The following is a 19,373-nucleotide window of genomic DNA, read 5'->3' on the forward strand; positions in this document are numbered from 1 at the left end:
GGACAAGCTCAGAAATAAAACTGTGGACTCTGAAAGCAAGCAGCATTTTATAATTAATCCTATTAGATGTGGAAATTTCAATCAGACCTCTGTATTTGTAGAGTTGCACCGCACTCTTGCAGTAATGTTTAACTGGCAGAATTAACTGGTTATGAATCTTGAGGATTTCAAAACAAGCGCTGGAAACGTGGCTGAATTTTATGCTTAATTCGAATGGCTGAGTTCAAGGGGACAGTTGTGAGCAGCAGATAATTCAGTGCCCCAGTTTAGCACTATCTGTTACTGTCTTAAAAATTAACAGAGCTGGGGATCTGTATCATTCAACTGTGGATGTTGGAACAATTAGAGGGTGTATAAATTTTAAGGGAAAAGCTATTTAGAATTGGATGTGCACTTCAGTGTAGTTATTGAGTTCAATTAAAATATTTTTTCACTTGTTTTCTCAGAATATAAAATAGTAACAGAAAAATGCATATTTTATAATCTGTTCACCATGGAGTTGTTATGGGTTATTCTCATTTTGGATTTTTCCTTGTGGAGAATAGCAGATTGTCTGTTTTAAATGAAATGCCAGTAGCAGATCTTCTTGAATAAATAAAGCATAAATCTCCACATGCAGTGGATCAGGAATTCAAAGGTGAAATAGCTGAAAAGTGACTGATAAATAGCTTCTGGCTTGCGTACCACATAGTTTAAAGTAGCTAATCTGACATAATTTTAAAAAGGATTTAAAGAGGTCTAAAAACCAAGTTGTTACAAATGATTAGGAAAGGGATAGACAAATAGGAAATGCTGTTATGCTGTGTATAATGTCTGGTTTATCTGTGTGCAGTTCTACTCCTCTCCAAAGAAGTATATCAACTCCAAATAATATGGGTGAAAAAAAAAAAAGATTTTTCACTGGCAGAGCATATTAGAAATTCTCAGCCTGCAAGAAATGCAACTGAGAGGGGAGTACAATGGCAATCTTTCAAATCATGAAGGAAATGGAGACATTTTTAACTGTTTCAAAATGCAAATTGGAGCATCTATTGAAACTATTGCCTTGCAATTTCAGAACAAGTGCATGACAGTGGTCTTCTCCACGATGTATAATATGTGGAAGTTTTTGTGGGTCTAGAAAATAACTGAGCTAATTAAATTGAAGAAAAATCAATGCAAACACAAATATGTGACTTTTTTCTAAGGAAGTCCCTAGATAGTGATACTTTGGAATGATAAATACCACTATACCTTGTGTTTATATTTAAGTGTTCTGGATAAAATACATTTCATAATTCTCTAAGGAATTTTCTGAACTGTTGAGATCAGTGTGCCTTGCTGTAAGAGCAGGGTGCAAAAAGCTTGGAGGTGATTTTAATTAAACATGAGTTGCCTTTGGAATGTTATGCTAATAATGACTAATTTAGTCCTAAAATGGAAATATATTAGATATGATGACAAAATATCTTTGCTTCTAACTAATGCTTATCTTCTCTGCATGGCAAGCTCATTCTAAGTGTTTTCAGAGCACATCCTCTCTATTTCTACTTGCTCAAGTTTGTTTTGCTTCAGGTTTAATTCTTGACTCCTGTCTTGCCATTCATTAGCACTGACAGATTACTAATACAATTAATTTTGCACCTGGGTAAAAAAATAATTAGATGACCAATTGATGTCTCTATTACCAATCAACAAATCATAAGGATTGTTTGGACTTCAGTGGATGAAGTTATCCAGGCTGTGACAGGAGCTCAGACTAGACACTCATAACCATATCTTCAGCAAGAACATCAGGCAGTTATCCAAAAGCAGGTTCAGAGGTTCATTCTCTTGCAGAGTTTCTGATGGCTGTTACTGAGTGGCAGACTGATTAGTTATAAACATTACAGGACACAGCCATATATGGAGAAATTAATTTGTTTTGTATGAAGTCACACTTAAGGAAGCCCAGTCTGGGCTTTAAACAGACAATTTAAATATTAGGTGACTTTTTAAAGCCAGGGTCATGGTGACAAAAGTCTTCTCTTCCAAGCAACCTGTTTTCTCTGTTAGATAGAAACAATTTAGTTTCTCTAGGTTGCTTTCTGATGACTGCTATATGTGATCTCTGCAGTTTGATGCCCATCTCTTTTGTGTGGCAGACATTACTCACCATTAGAAAATAATTTCTTGTCTATTATATTCATGGGCATACAGACAGAATCCAGATCAGAATTAAAAAAAAAAAAGCATTTTCATTTTACCTCTAGATGGTGATAGTTAGATGCTGTTTCTTTAGTGTGTAAAGCAAGTTGATTATTGCAGTAATATTATTTTGTCCTGTTTCTCAACTGTGGAGTATCTTGTTTTCTGTATACATGTGGATTCCACTTTCCTGTGAAGTGTACAGCAAATGCCATTAGTCATGCCTTTTGTTGCTGTAATTATCAATGCCTGACACTTAAGATAATGAAACTGAGATTTTATGATTCCTAAAGTGATATCAATATTTAAATGGCTTCTTGCAAATCTGCCTTGTTTGCAGAGCAGTGAACACTTTACATTATAAACCAAATAAGTTCAAAGATTAATATGCTAATCAGACAAGACTGTTACTATTTGCATATGAATAGGACACCCTAAGACTACAATCAATAAACATTTCTTACAATTTTTTTATTCCTTTGACTATCTTCAGTCTTGCTGTTTAGTATTGCCTGACATATTTGCTTATAATATTTCTTTTGATTTTACTCTAAATGATGTTTTAAAACCTGTTACTTTTCTCTGCACTTCCTCTGTGAAGGAAGAGCAGTGCACTTTCCTATGAAAGGGCTTTTATCACAGCATTATTTAGGTTGGAAAACACCTCTAAGATCATTGAGTCCATCTGTTCTCCAGCACTGCCAAGGCCACCTCTAACCCATGTCCCCAGAAGCCACCTCCCCATGGATTTTAAATCCCTGCAGGTGTGGTGACTCCCCTGCTGGTGGGGCAGCCTGTGCTGGACAGCATTTCCATGGAGAAGTTTCCCCATCATTCCATGGAAACCTCCCCTGGCACAGCCTGAAGCTGCTTCCCCTTGTCCTGTCCCTGTTCCCTGGGGGCAGAGCCTGACCCCACCCTGCTCCTGGTCCTGTCAGGGAGTTGTGCAGAGTGGGGAGGTTCCCCCTGAGCCTCCTTTGCTCCAGGTGAGCCCCCCCAGCTGCTCCCCACTGGAGTTGTGCTCCTCCCCTTCCCCAGCTCCGTTCCCTGCTCTGGACACTCTCCAGCCTCTCAGCCTCTCCAGCAGCCTCAGAGGGAAGGATTTTCACAGAAACACAACATCAAAGAGATGGAGAAGAACAGTATCTGATACCCAAAAGTGTTTGAGGAGGACAGTGCCCAGAAAGTACTTTGAGTGAGAGATGAAACAGGGAAAGCACAGTCCAGGATGTGCCAGCTGGGCCTGTTGACCTTGAATTTAATCACAAGGCAGAACAGCCTGGGTATTTCCTCGAAGGCTGAAGATGGAAGGCAATGGACTGGCAATTAAGAGTTGAAAGGTAAGCAACAAACTAAACCCAAAAAATTCAACCCAAAGTTGCATTTTATTTTCCTGATACATGATGAATTGGATGACTTCAGCAGCTGCAGAGCTAAGCAGGCAAAAAGGAGAAATAAATAGTCTTCTAATCATATTCCATTTCAGTGCAGCTCAGGGCAAGTAGAGAAGAAAATGAACTGGAATGATTGGGAGAATTTGAAAGAAAGATGTTGCTCATGGCATCTCAGAGTGATTTGAGAGTGTGTGAGCCAAAAAGGTTGAATATCCCACTTTTTCTGCAGTGGGACCCAAGGATGCATCAAAGAAGCATAAAGCAGAAAAAAACTTTTAAATAACTGGGTATATGGAGGGAGTATAGAAAGATGAGATCAGTCCTTGGAGACTTGTGTAATCATTTATTTTTCTAAAGGAAACAGAATTACATCTTACTACATTGATTTGTTTATTGAAGTGCTGGATGCAAAAAATCCTAGGAAAGTAAAAGTAGAATTTCCATTTTCAGATTATTTTGTAACTACTTCAGAAAGCAGCAAGTAATTTATATTCAATAAATATCTAAAATAAATACTAGTGCTGTTGTGTATTTTAGAAACGGATTGATGAGATAGCCTCCTTTCCCTTGCCTGAGCACCCACAATATTCTATTTGGAGAAAAAGGCAGCACTAGTGTCATTTTACCTATTTTCTCTTCTGCAGAAACTTCTTTCCCTGCAGTGGTTGTCATGCATTGCAATGACTGTGTGGTTCAAAGTGCATGTTTGTGAAAAGACGTTAATTATCTTGGGTAATTATAAGTCATATTTCACTGTCAAAATGAGCTTATTATCTGTTGAGTGACTTTTTTTTTTTTTTGGTGCTGATTTGATTTGTATATAAAAAGACAGAAAATACTGATTCCATGTAGCAAAAGTGGAGGCAGTGTTGCCTTTGTTCTCTAGTGGCCAGTCGCTTCAGTGCTGCTGTGGTGAATAAAGCAGGACTGTGACTGCAGGAGCAGTGATCATTACTCTGCATGTCTGTAATTGAGTGCATAAGCCTAAAATGTGTGACATTTTTCTCTTTAGTGGAACAATATTGGCTGTTTTTAAGGTCCATGCTTTGATGTGTGTTGTGTCATATATTTGACACTATATTGTTCATTTTTATGACCTGAATAAGAGAAAGTTGAAGATTTAACATAAATTATATTGAATATTTGTAGTCTTTGATCATTTTATCCACTTGCACATACTGAAATAAAAGCTTATTCACTCTAATTCCTCTTATGTCTCTATGGCACACAAAAAGCTGCTCCTATCACAGCTGAAAAGTTTCTTTGTTCCATTTGTTTTTCATTATGCAGAAAATTCTTAAATTGGATCATTTTCAAAGGGGGAACTTAACCATAAATGTAGGCCTGCAGCTGTCTCAAAATATAACTTGCATTTGTATTCATTTCTCACACTTCGGAGGTAACTTTGGAAAATTGAGCTTGAATTTGTATTCTTAACAGAATGCCATTGTCCTGAAGTGAATTGAAACTGGTTCTTACTTTTTTCATGAATACTTTTTACTTCTATATGCTTTGAATGCAGAAATACATAATTTTGATAGAACTTAAGTAGATTGAAATACATTACTCCCATTTCATAGTGTGCTTTTCTAACAGGAAAAAAAGATAATTTCAATTCCCTGTGAACAATTATTGATTAAATGGTAAACTTTGATCAAAATCTCTCTTCATGCTCCTGAATAATTGAGATGTGCATTAAAGTTGAACCAGAGTTTTAAGAATTAAAAACAACTTTATTATCCAAAGTGTAAAACTATGGACTAATGATACTCCAAGATGTGTAGTGTTATTTACAAGCAAATGTAAGGGAAACATTCACCAATCAAGATTAGCTGAGTTAACATCAAAAAATAATGGTGCCAGTTAGCATGTTGTGGTTTTGTGTTCATGCTGATTGGGTTGTCCCTACCAAACCAGTTGCTTATTTTCCTTTTTACTTGGGCATTGATTTGAAAGTATGTAACAAACAAGAGGATCTTGTGAGGGAAGGGACGTCAGAAATACATTGATACAGTAGAATTACAGTAATACAGAAGTAATAGTTTTTCTATCATCCTTCCCCCCCCTCTTTTAATGCTTACTTAGCTGGTAAATGTCACAGGAGCTTCCTTAGTGTAGCTTCCTTTTGCAGTCCTTATGCTCTCCGTCATTTTTTTCCATGCTCAAAACTATGACCTTGTCCAGCCTAGGATTGATTCTTTACAGACATTCTCAGTATTGTCTGTGTCCTTTGAAGTGTTCTGCTGCTGAAATGTCCTGAGTTCTCTTGTATCTTGTGCCATTTTTATATGTAGTTTAGTAGAGTTTTCACTGATCACCTTCCCTTAGCATTATTCCATTCCCTTTGGAATGGGACAAGGACTCACAAGGACTTTGACTTCAGCACTTTTGTATTTGTGGAGCTCCCATCAATAGAGTTCTCTGTCTTAGAATTCATTTTTCATTATGTATTCAGTCCATCCTACCAGGAAATGGGAGCCACATTTGCAGGCAAGATTCAGGAGTAACTTTGTGTAGGGTATATTCTTCCTGGTGTTTAATCTGGAATTCTACAGCATGGATATCTTTGCAACAGGAGAAGGTTCTGTAATATCTCAGTCAGTATCTCTTGCTGCCAGCTGTACTAGAGAAAGAAAAAAGTGAATCCTCAACATACCAAACTATATTTTGCATCAGAAAAGAGAAGCACCCACACGGGACTTCTGCAGATCAGAAGGATGAGTGTTGATTACAGCATTTGGTCCGTGTACACTGGAGCTGGAGCAAGTTAGAATTTTGACTTTTGTCCTTTGTTTTCCTCAGGCTTTTATATATAAGAGGTGATGAGCTGTGTCAGTTGGTACCAGGCTGTTACCAGGACTTGCTAACAGCATTTTTGACTCAGAACTGCTTAAAGATGCTTAACCTGTTAAGAAACTTCTGGCTTTAAACCCAGTACTATGGGAGCAGGATTTTTCATTTAAGTATGCAGTCATTAAACTTGTGCTTTCACATTGATTCTCTGAAGATTTTTGGCTTTTCAGTAATATTATGTGAGCAGGTAGTAGACTGATAAACACTATTAAATTACTACTGTTATTGCTATTGCTCTCCAATCTCTGACTTCAGACATGTTTGTGATGAGAAAATAACAGACTAATTCATTAAACGTACTTATTAACTGAAATTTTTCTTAGAGCTGCCATAGCTCATAGCTACAGAAAGGTTACCAATCAATCTTTACACAGGAGACCCAAGCAGAAAGTGCTCTTAACTAACAAACAGAAACCACTTGATTTTTTTTTATATTCAAGATAGTATTAAAGTGAAATCTTTTGTCTACAAGTAAATATTCTAGCAGTGATTTTGATTTAGTCTGTACATTTTCATTACCCTGAAAATTATTTAAGTAGGTTAGGAATTGGATGATATCAGGAAAACAGGGGAATCAGAAAGAAAATTAAATTATTTATTATTAAACTTTTAAACTTTCAAATTGATCTGAGAATAAACCTGAAAGTAGTCATTTCAACTTTCTAAAACATGGCCCTAGGATAACTATATGCCTTCAGTGACTAGACTAGGATAAGTTTATCCAAATAGTTCTATATTTAGTATTTACTTAGTTTGATTTCCCAACTGAATGTGCATGAAGTGTGTAGCAATCCCATGGCTTGGGAATAGTATTCCCCTCAGAGAATACTATTAGAATATTAAAAGTTTAAATGTGTGCTGCATCATGAGCTTTAATATACCTTTCACAGTGTATTAGTTGATTGTCAATAAATTCAATATGGCACAGGGCTCCAAATGTTGCATTTCTGTTTCTTGCTGTCTAAATGAAATCAATATCTATGTACATAGAAGAACAGTAAGAAATTTTCAATAGTTTTATATAAGAAATCAATCTGTTTTTGCAGTCCTGAAAAATTTCAATTACAGTGTACAGGACTCCTTAGTTAGTTAACCATGGGTTACAGCTTAGCAGGTAATGTTAAACTGCATGATTCACCAAATCACATGTGGAAAGATAAGTGCTTAGTTGAATTAGGATTTCCATATTAAATAACTTAGTTTAAAATAATTTAACTTTTTTTGGTCATCCCTGCCCCCCACAGGGAAATTGAAACATGAATTTTGGAATGTATACAGAATTCCAAACAATATACAGATTGAAGTGAGAATAGACAGGGAGAGGCCTTAGAGCTGGGTGAATAAAGATTTTAATATTCTTTTTTACTACATTAAATTAATTTGATTAGAATTATGCTAAATAGTTGCATTTCCTATATTCCTTCATTTACCTTCAAAGATGTACTCAGTTGTTAAAACAGATAGTCCTGTAGGTGTTTAATTATCCTGGCTTTGTTTTCAAAGTGAAAAAGAATTCTGAATACTTTTTACAGGCTTGCTCTTGTGGTTCTATCATTACAGTATCTGAATTCTTGTTACCAAAACTAGTTGAATTTTTGTTTACGTATGGTTTTGTAAATCACAATACTCTGAATCTTTTAAATTTAGGTGTGCTAGTTTTGCAATTATAGCATTCCTTTTTTGGAATGATAGTCTTCCTGTAGAAAATATATTAGTGTTTTCTCCACTGAAATATTCTAATTTGACAAAATTTGCATGATATCTGCATAATACATTGTATTTTGTTGAAAAGAAGCCTCCTATAACTTTGAGAAACTATGTGTCTGAAGAGACAACTTTAGAAAGACCAAAGCATGGGCAGTGTTTGTGGGAGAAGACATTCACTTAATCTCTGAAATACCACCAGTCCTTAAAAAAATTGAATTTTTTCTCTAAAGGACTTGCAATATCTCAGAGAGAAGGACCGTGCTTCAGTCACCAGGAAAAGCTGTGATTCAGTGTTGAAATTGGCCACATCAAAATCCAAAATTTATTTTTATCTAGTTTCCACAAAAATTCAGTTGTTACTGCCCACTCTGTGTGACCGTGGTTGGTGTTGCTTTTTTACATAAGTGTTTGCCTGATATTTGCCTTACAGTTTACTACTAAATTACTGGGGGATTTTGGAGCTGCAAGGCAGCATCACCAGTACTGTTCCAGTTTAATTCCTGGTGTAAAATATTGAGATTATTAACATACACACACACGCATGAATGAATAAACTACAGATTGCATTGAAGGAACAGAGGGAAAGGTCACTCTGGATCTTAAGTTCTGATGCTTGGTTTAGAGTTTCTGACTTGTGCTGTTTCAGCATTCTTTTAAACTGTGCCATTCCCTAGGAAAGAGTGAAATCTCAGTTCTCTGTAAGTATATTTCACTTCTGCATGACATTTTCCTAGAGAAAGCGAATATTTAGCATGTAATTGGTAATAGGCTCATGAAATAATGAGCAGCAAACAAAAACAGAATCACAAAAACTACAGCTGTGTTAAATTATACTTAATGTCCTATACAAGCAGAAAGAATGAACTGTGTTTATTTTCCAAACAATAAAATTTCTAGTTTAGTTTTTGATGTAATTTTGTTAGGAAGTAAATTAAGTTTCATACTTTGGATAAAATTAGGTTTTGCAATTCTGATGCTACAAAGCTAATTTACAAAGTTGAAAAACTGTGTTGAGGACATAGAAATCAATTTCATAGTGGTATTAAATGATTTTTTCCCTTTGGTCACTGGGTAGTAGAATATGCTGGAAACCATGGTAACAAGAAGTGCTGCCATGGTTGCCCCAGAGTCATGTTAAAATGAGCAAGCTGTGTTTGTCTTGATTAAAATAAGAGAAAAAGAGAGAAAGAGGAGGAAAAGGGAGAAGGGAGAGAATGAGGTTAATGACATGTACAACAGCAAATGCAGTCAGATGTGGATCTGGGGCCGTGGTGTCCTGGGGCTTGTGGTGCCTCACATGAAGGTGCTGAGCCAGGAGGTTTTGGGCAGTGAAGGACACACACCAGCCCTGCTTGTCTTTACATTATTCCTTTCCCTGTCTGTGTTTTGCAGGTTTATATCAGGATAAAGGATGATGAGTGGAATGTCTATCGAAGGTACGCAGAGTTCAGAAGCTTGCATCAGAAATTACAGAATAAGTACCAGCAAGTGAGGACTTTTAACTTCCCACCAAAAAAGGCCATTGGAAACAAGGTACTTGCACTCATAGTGTCAGTAAAAGTTTGGTGAAAACCTCTCTTATCCATACACAAAAAATGAGGTGACTTGAATATTTTCACTCCTGCTGGTAGCTGCTATTTTTATAGACTTTCCCCCTGTCAGCTGGAGATTCGCTGATGTAGGTAATGCATTGGTTTTTCCACTTAATGAGAAGTTTTATTGAATGAAATATTGGTGTAGTATACAAATGCACAAGCCCTCAAAAGCTCCCCTAGACAGCCCTGTATGCAAAGTCCAGTCTCCTCCATTTCTCTCCAAAAAAATGCCAGCAATTAACACTGGTGAGTAATTAATCAAAGGTTTCTCTAAATTTCAAAAGTATTAATCTAAATTCCTTGAATTCCTGCACTCTTCGCCAACACTTAAACCAGCTTTTTAAAGACAATTAGGTACTTAATTTCTGTAATCTGTCTTTGTGTTTTAGCCCTGCCATTTTAAAATGGGAATTTGTGTTCTCCTGTAATACAGGGATTTTGAAATGAAACAGTAAATATTGTAGTATATATGTAGTAAATATGTAGTACCGTGTAATTAAAATCTTTAATCATCAAAACTTTCGACTGATCAAGAGTGTAAATACACTTTGCAATGTACAATACAAGTCCCATAAGGATTGACAAGTAATTGAAGTAATTTTCCTTTGCAACGTAGGAATTATCTAAAAGTTTTACTTAGCTATCACAGGTAAAATCTCCAATATATTGGAGATTGAAATTGTGTTTATGACTGAAGCAGCTTTACTAAACTGCTGGGTTCTTAAATTAGGGTTTTTAAGATTAATCAAATTTTTTAGCTTTTACATACGACTTTCTCTGTTTACTATTTTTTTGCCTTTGTATCACTGAATTCTTATATTAAATATTCTAGAAGCTCCAACCATAGCGATCCATGTAGTCATCCATCAAAAGACAACTGACATAATGACTGCAAAACTCAGCTCTTCATGACATTGTGTTTGGTTTAACACCAAAGTGATGCATATATTATTAAAATGCCACAATTGTCCTTTGTTTTTCTAACACAGACAATCCTTGCTAATTTGTATGAAGTAATATGAATTTTCAAAAAGAAATAGAAAAAAGTTAGAAATTCCTTACTAGCATTCAGATGTCAGTGAATGTGGATTATGAATGTTTAAAGATAGTAACTTTGACTTCCAGTGATTTCCCAGGTATTTTGTAGAAGTGCGTAGGTAAGTTTGGCACATGTGACATGGCAGTGATGCACATAATCTGGGATGGGTAGTGGTGATACAGATATATATAAAATTTATCAATAAAATCCATTTTTGTGTCTGTTTGCTTGGCATAAGGTCCAGTTAATGTGGTTCATTGCCTGCTGACTGAGGAAATGGAAGTACTTATGAGAGCTTTCCTGCTTTTTTTTTATCTATTAGAAGATCATGCATTTTTCATTTAGTTTTTACTGGATGGGTTTGTAATGGAAACCAGGCATTTTCTTCTTTGTTACGTAACTAATTCTCCCTTTTTTGAAGTGATGGAGTATCAGCCACTTCAGTAAATTACAAAAGACGCCTTTTAAGTTTTTTTGGATACTCTTTCATCTTTAATTACTTTAAATACTAATTGAGTTACAACTTCAGTTGCACAGTTGATGCATACAAAATTATCAGTTGAGCAACTCATTAAAAAATTTGCATTGCTTATTCTTACGGTGCTTTAGCTTTGAGCCAAAATTCTACCTTAATCTTGCATAAACCCACAACCACTTATCAGATCTCAGAGAAAAGGCTTTTTCTTCACAGTAAGAAGTGGGTGCCATCCCTTCCACTCCTGAAAGTCTTCTGTGATGAGACGTGGGGCAGTGCTGTGGTTGTGATCTGGCAAGTCACAGGGTGACATTGTCACCTCAGCTATGCAAGGCTCAGTCTGTCACATTGGAGTTTTTTTGCATAGCACATTGTGCAGGCAGATTTTTGCCCTTTAAGTGGGGCTATTTTCTATGTGTCACAGAATGTGTTCCCCTTTGGAGTTTGTACCATTTGGAAAATAACTGTGCTGACTGACTGAGATGGGTTAAAGGCTCTGAGATGGCCCTGTGAAGGTTTAAAAGGAAGGTTTAAAAATTTAGTGTAAAATTAATTAATTCATATGGGAATGTGTATGGGGATAGAATATAAGAAAATAAAGACAGTGTAGAAAGTGATCTCACCCCTAAGGAGTTGCAGCTGGGCCAGTTATCAAAGGTTAGGAACAGGCCTGACTTTAACAGGCCACAGCTGTAAGCAATGAGAAGAAGAGTGCTAGAAAAGAGTGGGGTGGCTGGGTGAAAAGGTAACTGGAGTCAGTTGGCTGCTTTGTGAAGAAGAAAGAGTCAGTGCTCTGAGGAACTGCCCATGAGAAACACCAAGAAGGTGTGGAACTTTTGTGATAAGGAGACAGCAGTATGGAACCCCTGCAATAAGATGACAAAAGGAATGTCTGTCTTGCAATTCTGCAGAACTTTCAGTTTAGGATGAGGATTTGTGCAGGATGTTACACGTGGAAGTGTTTGGTAGTAAACATTAGAAGGAATATTGCCAATACTATTTTTTTCAATGCTGCTTTTTAAATGTAGTGGCTACCAAAGCACATTTACCTTTAAATAAGCAGTTAGATTTCAATAGATACTTTTTCTCTCTGATATTACTTTTGCTGGTTTTGATAGAATTGGAGCTGTCTTTCCATTTCTAGATTAATCAATACAATTGTTAATCAATGCCTAAAGAAGAGCTTCAGTAGTTCAATTCTACTAACAAAATTATCTCTTACATCAGTCTATGGTTTTCATATCCATTACAACTTCTCAGTGTTATTAGATGCCCAAATAACATATTGGTAAAAACCAGTCCTCCATGTCTAAATGGCTAAAAATGATCATTTTACAGCTTTTGGAAAATGGCATTGATGCTTTTATGTCCTTCAGGTCAGTACCTGGATGAGTTTATTCACTGCATCCCTTCAGTGCACTCTGTAGTGTGGGGTTAATGAAAGTGATGTGTTTATTGTAGATGTCAGAGGCATCCAAAGGTCTTGCTGTAAATGAAACCAGCACTGAATTTCATGTTCAGTTACATGCCCCAGATTTAGGAACCTCCAGGACCACAAGAGGACACCATATTCTGCAGAATGACCTGGAATCACTCCCACAGACTGGCACAATAGTGTCCAGTGCTTTGCTATGCAAAATATTGGAGCTCAGAGGAGGGAACTTTACTAGAAGAGAGTAATGTAGAATAAAATACAGGGAAGTATTAATTTTCATGCATATTTTCCCTCTTTACTGCAGTAGAAGGCAGGGAGGTCAGATTCAAATGCGAAGTTGCAGAGTTTGACTTTGGGAAAATGCAAAAAGAAAGCAGAATTTCAGCTGAATGAGTATTATAAAAATTGGAAAATCAAATATTATATATCTTCATCAACTAGCAGTGGAATTTGAAAGTATTTAACAATTATAACTCATTATTAATAATAATATAAATCTTGATCATTATGTTTGTAATGTATTTTTGCCTTTCATTTGTTTTCCTTCAGTTGGGACAATTTATCTTAAAAGTTCATGTTCATGGTATTTCAACAAATTATGTATGTAATATTAAAAACTAGCTTTAATGCTTGAGGAAACCTACATTTAATAACAGAAAACCAATTAGTTGAAAAACAGCTGAAAAGAGGAAAGAATACTGCTTTGGACAAGTAACCTTTTTGCAATTACAAAGAAGAGTGTGTATTTGCCTTTCAGCTTGGTAACCTCATATTCAGCATATTAGTTTAACATTTGATTTTATTTTGAACTAAAGTTTGAACTAAAATAAAGCAGGGAAGAGAATAATTTCTTTTATAAATGTTGCTTTGAATCAAGTTAGATATTTACTGAAGGAAAATAATAATGCTGGCAAGAGTCCATGTATTAATTTTCATATATACTAGTCCTCATGCTGGGTATCTTCAACTAAAGATCTTTCAGTGCTGGTAGCAAATAGTTGTCAACATTTCTAGGAGTATCCTGACATGAATAAGAGTTCTTTTTTCAATTCATTGCCTTGTTTGAGTAAAACAAGAAATACATTTGTTCCCTTGTGTTGCATGTATAAGAGAAATGTCATATACTCAGCGTATATTTTAATTATTTTTTAACATGCAGATCAATTTCTTTAAAACTTACAAATTTCAGCTGTATTGTTAACATTTGAACTGTTCAGGTTTTGTAATTTTAAAACATGTTCTGCATGTATCAGCCTGGTTTGTGATTTGCTGAGTATTTTCTATGTAGCTGTATATACCAAGATTTGTAATTTCAAACTGATTTTTCTTGCATGAGAGAGAGTTTTTTCCTTTTATTAAGCCTTCAGGTACTTTGGATCTTTTGAACTCATCTGTCCTTTCTCACTGTTTGTCACTGCTTCTTTCCTGGCAGGAGTGCCCAGGACAGGCTGGGTTCCTTGGGGCAGCACTGCAGTGTGCCCACTTCTGGGGAGCTTGTGAGGAGGAGCTCTGTACAATCAGCACTTGATTGGAAAGGGTTCCCTGTAGGTTTTTGCATACAAATACAATTTTTTTTCATTTAAGATAACATTTGGCTTACATTTGGATTCTGAACCTTTGCTGATGTTGTAGTTGGTGTGTCTCAAAATAATCATTAAATATTAATACATTAGTATTTACTGGACTGAATAGTCTAATTTTTTAAATATTGCAGCAGCCTTAAAATCCCAGTTGCTGCTTCTACATTGGGCAGATTATAGTAATTGAGTAAAGATCTAATTAAGAATCCTCTTGCAAGAGTGTTGTCCCAGTAGAGGGCATATCAAAATAGAAATGGTTCTTTAGTTCCACTGAAGACCTGAATTCACTGATTGTCTAAGTGAGGAGAAATTGAATCAGGTAGCTTTGCCCTGAGTGCTGACTTGACTGCATGATCTCCTCTGGTTTCCTTTAAAATACTGCATACCTCACATGGAAAGGATACACAGCACTTTGCTGAGATCAGAAGAGTGACTTTGCTGTGACTTCTCAGTTGCATTGAGGGAACAATACAGAACTCTTAAGTGTTTCAAATGTTAGTTCAATAAAATGAATATGTACTTTTCACCTATCAGTAGCTAACCTCAATTGTAGATTAATTTGTATTATGTCCCTATTTTAAAAAGTTCAAAAATATCATGTGCATGTATTAAAAAAGATTCTATTGGTATATACACATACATGAGCATGCATATGACAGCATCAGACCCCATTTGGGATCCATAGGAAGTTGGCTTCAGGAGTGTATGTTGTGATTCTGCAAGTAGTTCTGCTCCCAGGAGCTCTTTCTCCCATTTATGCCAGTGGAAACTTGCCTTTGCTCACAGAGTGCAGATGGATTCCTTTTCTTTTGTTCCCAACAGCAAAGCTGCCTTTTATCAGTGTTTGGTCTGTTTGCCTCTTGCTGAAGATAGTGAAGAGTTTAAGATAGGCTGCAGGATAACTATTTTAGGATTAAAAAGCAGAGAAGATAAAGATTTTATTGCAAGTAAAAGAAAACAATAGAGCTTGCTCTTGTGCTTACAGTGTTTATTGATTTTTAAGGAAGTTTGTCAAGTAGAGTTGTCTGGCTCTGTGTCTGTGTATATATATATATGAAGAAATATATAAATATGAAGTTTATATATATAAAAAGAAATTTGAAGCCATTCAAATTAGAGTTTGAGTGTTAGCATTTTTGCTGTTAAGGTTTCACATGGTGTCATTGCTGTGTTACCCCTGTCATCCATTTCTCTCCTGTAAAATCTGATTGCCATTCTTGGTGAGCAGGACCTGTCTATTCACAGACAGCATGCCCTTAAAGCTGCTTTTAGACCAGATGATGGAGGAACTAAAGTCCCTTTGGAAAGGGAAGCAGCATGATAGGAACAAGGTTTTTTAAGAAACACACACACCCCTCCCACATAAAATATGTATTTGAAAATGGGAAGTATAACAATTCCTGTTTAACTAGTACATAAACAACAACAGAAGACATATGGAATGTTTGAAATAGGATGGTGCAGGAAGAACCTTAGAGGAGGAAGTAATTTCATTTGAGATTTGGCTGTTTTCTGTCCAAATTCAGCAAAACAATTCAGGGCATCCTAAAATTTAAGTATGTGTTTGGCTTGCATTGAATCAGAAGTACAGATATATCTGCTTTTGTCCTCTATGAGATTTAGGAGCTCACAGAAACCATCTTTCATCAGATTAGTTTGTCAAAGTCAGACTGGCAGGGGGAGCTGAGAAGTAAGCAAAACTTGTTGTTAATGCACGTGGGGCAGGGGACTAAATAATGTTTCTTGGTACTAAGCTTTAATATCCAATGTCTTCTAGTAGAATTGGTAGAAAATGATGACTCTCTGATGTTTCAGAATTGGGATACATTTATTAAAGGAGAAAAGCCTTGAAAATATAAATCCTCAAGTTATATGTTAAAAATTTGAAGTTAAATATTGCTTTCACTAATGCTACTTAGCTATGATGTAATACAGAAGCTTAAATTCTGTATTATCCTTGACTTTCAAAGTAAGTAGATTTTAATTTTCAACCCTCTTAGTGGGCTTAACTAGTGTATTGACTTATTTTCATGCAGTCTTTTGCCTTGTGGGTTATAGGAAAAAACTGTAGCTAATATATATTTGACAGATGTCCTTGTGGTATAGTGTGGGTAAAAGGAGAGAAATGGACCCATTTGTATTGTGTTCAAACCAGGAAAGGAACTCAAATAATCTCATATATGGTTGTATGTGATAATTCTATAATATACCACAGTTTTTGTGCCATTCTAAAGCCACAAAAGAAACTTTTCTTTTGTGTAAGTTCACTGTGTTGCTTTGTAGCTGAAAAGTTCAATTCTCAAAGAAGCTTTAAAATAGCAATCGGGACTAAATGAATACAATCTGGTTTTCAAATATGTAACTTAGTTGTGGTACCATACAAATAGAAATAAAAATTATGTGACTCTTGGCATAGTCAGTAAGATTTCTAGTCACAGCCCACCTGTTTCCTAACACTGTCACCTGCACACTGAGGGGGAATACAGAGTATTTCAGATTTTGAATCCAGATCCTCTGGGTTTTCTACTGCATAAGACTGCAGTTGATATTTTATGTATACAGCACTTAGAAAAGAGCATTCAGTTCTTCTTCATTTCCATTTTTTTGTCATATCAGTATCCAAGAGAAGAGAAATAAGTCAGCAGGAAATGGCTGGCTTTTATATGACAAATAGTTTATAGTAAATGCTTGCCATTGTGTGGCATGAAATGTCTGGGTTACCTGAAACTCTGCATGAAGGTTAAATTCAGCAGAGTGCAGAGCAGCACATTTCATTTTCAGGGCTTTAATTTAAAAGGTAAACAGTTCTCCAGCTTGTGCTTCTCCATCTCCATCAGAATGTCTCACTGAATTAATCTGTTCATTTGGTGCTCAAGGGCACCATTTCAATGAAATAGTGAATTGAGTCATTTTCTTTTCAAGTTAGAAAAATTTCCTGCTAATTGCTGTTGAAGTTTAGGAAGAAGGGATGCAGACTATTTAGGGTCTACAAAACAAAACTTTGCCTGTCAAGAGATGTTTTTATTCTTGCTGTCTTGTAATGCTATAATCAAGAGAAGCAATTTATTCTAACAAATTATTGAATATAGAGCCCATAGAAACAGTTCAGATGGTGTTGCTTTGCATCATGACATTATGGGGAAAAAAAGGAAAGTAATTTACATGCTGCTTGGACAACTGCTAGATAAAAATATGGCAGTTTTATAACAACTCATGCGTCATTTAGATATTCTAGTAGCCTCCTGGTATAAAATGAAAATATAAAAATAAATTTTCTATATTTATTTCTTATTGTGGTGGCGATGCTAAATTACCAAGTTACTTGGATTAATAAACTTCCTTTCAGAGAAATCTTAACAGGGACACCTAATTACAAAACTAAAAGTAATACTTTCTTTTTTTGAATTAGAAATTTTACCCACATTTTTCCCTTTCCTTACATATCAATGTGCTTGATTTCACCTCTCTTCTCTGTCCCAAAATGTATTGTTTTATAAATATTGGAAAATTTTAATCTTAGTTGCTATACAGCTTTTTGGGTAGTTGCTAGTACTAAAGATATTTTGTGTTAGTTTTTAAAAAAGAAAACGAAATATTAAATACTTCAGATCATATGAAATGCTGTAGGCGCTTCCTGCATGAAAAATTTGGGTTTTTTTATTGTGTCATGTAAAATATCTTGGCATGAAGGCACAACAAATGATGGGCACTTAATATTCCTTATTAATTCAACTTATATTTTAGAAAACAGAATCATCCCATCAGAATGTATCTGAATAAAATTTTTGTTAAAGAACAGTCTATAATTTTACATGAGAGTTAAGTTTTTGTTGCTTTATTGATTTTTTTTTATCAATTTATTGATTTTTTCATCACTGTAAGCTTACTGTATATAGAAGCTTGTACATTGTAAGCAGTGTATGTACCATGTTTCTAAAGGATTTTGAGGTGGGTTATTTTGTTGTTATTTTAAATTCAGAGTCTGTCTTTATTGGCCTTCAGGGCATTTTCAACCAGATTATAGAATGAAATTAGGAAAGAAAACTGCAGTGTTGGAGAGAAGCACTGAACTGAGACACATTTTAACTAATATTGTTGATAGTTATTACTGTAATGTAGGCTAGTGAAAAAATGGATCTCAATTTCATGAACTGTTGTGTTGTAGTTTGCAGAATCTCCTGAATAAAATTATAGGGTAGACTGCTAATACTTTATCTGAGGAGAAAAAGAAATAGTGTTTTCCTATTCAACAGCTGAGCAAGAGATGAGCCCTAGGGGTCTTGCTGCAGTTTTTTATTGATGCATTTTAATTAACAGTTGATTCCTGACCAGTTGACAAATTAACACATGGTTGGCATATGTCTTTAAATAACAAAATATTTAGATGACACTGGATTTTATTACCATAACATTACCAAGTTCTTTTCCTAACAGTGGCATTAACCACAACAGTAAAAAGAGATCAGTTTTCGATTTATTCTCAAGCGTTCTTTTTTCTGTTGGCATATTTACTGATTAAAATGTTGCTTTGAATAAATTGGTGCTTGACTGAGGGCATTGCAGGACTGTAGCTCACGCTCAGCATGTCTGCTGCTGGCTGGGTTTGCAGCAATGCCTTTTCCAAACTACTTTATCTAAAAGCACTTTTCTGGTACCGTTGAAATGAACCCAGAGCTGGAGATGGAAATGCATCAGCTATTTTAGTAGAGAAACACAGAGTAATAATTACAATTATGTACTAAATCTCTGTTTAAAGGAAAATAGATTTCTTTTGAAAACTGACAGTTCCTTGATTTCTTCTTTGTATCTCATCCTCTTAAATTGCTGTTTGTTCCACTGAACAGTAAATGGACAAAAAAATCTCACACTGGGATGGGGAAAATGACAATTTCATGTATTGTATCCCCTTGTTTTGTTGTTGTATAATGCTGGCCTGGTTCTGCCATACAGAATCTGGCAGCACAAGTAAGATGGAAATTTTAAGTTTATGTAGTTTCAATAATTTTGAGATGATTTTTGTGTAATATTGTGGCATCTGGTATGTTTAGGATTGGAAACTGTGCCTTCCTAAAAGTTTTATGATGCAATAGTTACTTAAGGACAGATGTACTGAAATTTTATTTTACTGT

At 35.5% G+C, this 19,373-nt stretch overlaps 1 protein-coding gene across 1 annotated transcript in view; it reads left to right on the top strand.

Annotated features, from left to right (window-relative positions):
• SNX29 (sorting nexin 29) overlaps positions 1-19,373 on the top strand; it is a 96,802-nt gene that overhangs the window by 44,657 nt on the left and 32,772 nt on the right. The window contains exon 19 of the mRNA XM_030957918.1: positions 9,513-9,653. Coding sequence (XP_030813778.1) covers positions 9,513-9,653 — 141 coding nt within the window. The remainder of the gene's footprint in view (positions 1-9,512; positions 9,654-19,373) is intronic.

The sequence above is a fragment of the Camarhynchus parvulus genome, chromosome 14 (assembly GCF_901933205.1).
Source record: "Camarhynchus parvulus chromosome 14, STF_HiC, whole genome shotgun sequence".
Lineage (NCBI taxonomy): Eukaryota > Metazoa > Chordata > Aves > Passeriformes > Thraupidae > Camarhynchus > Camarhynchus parvulus.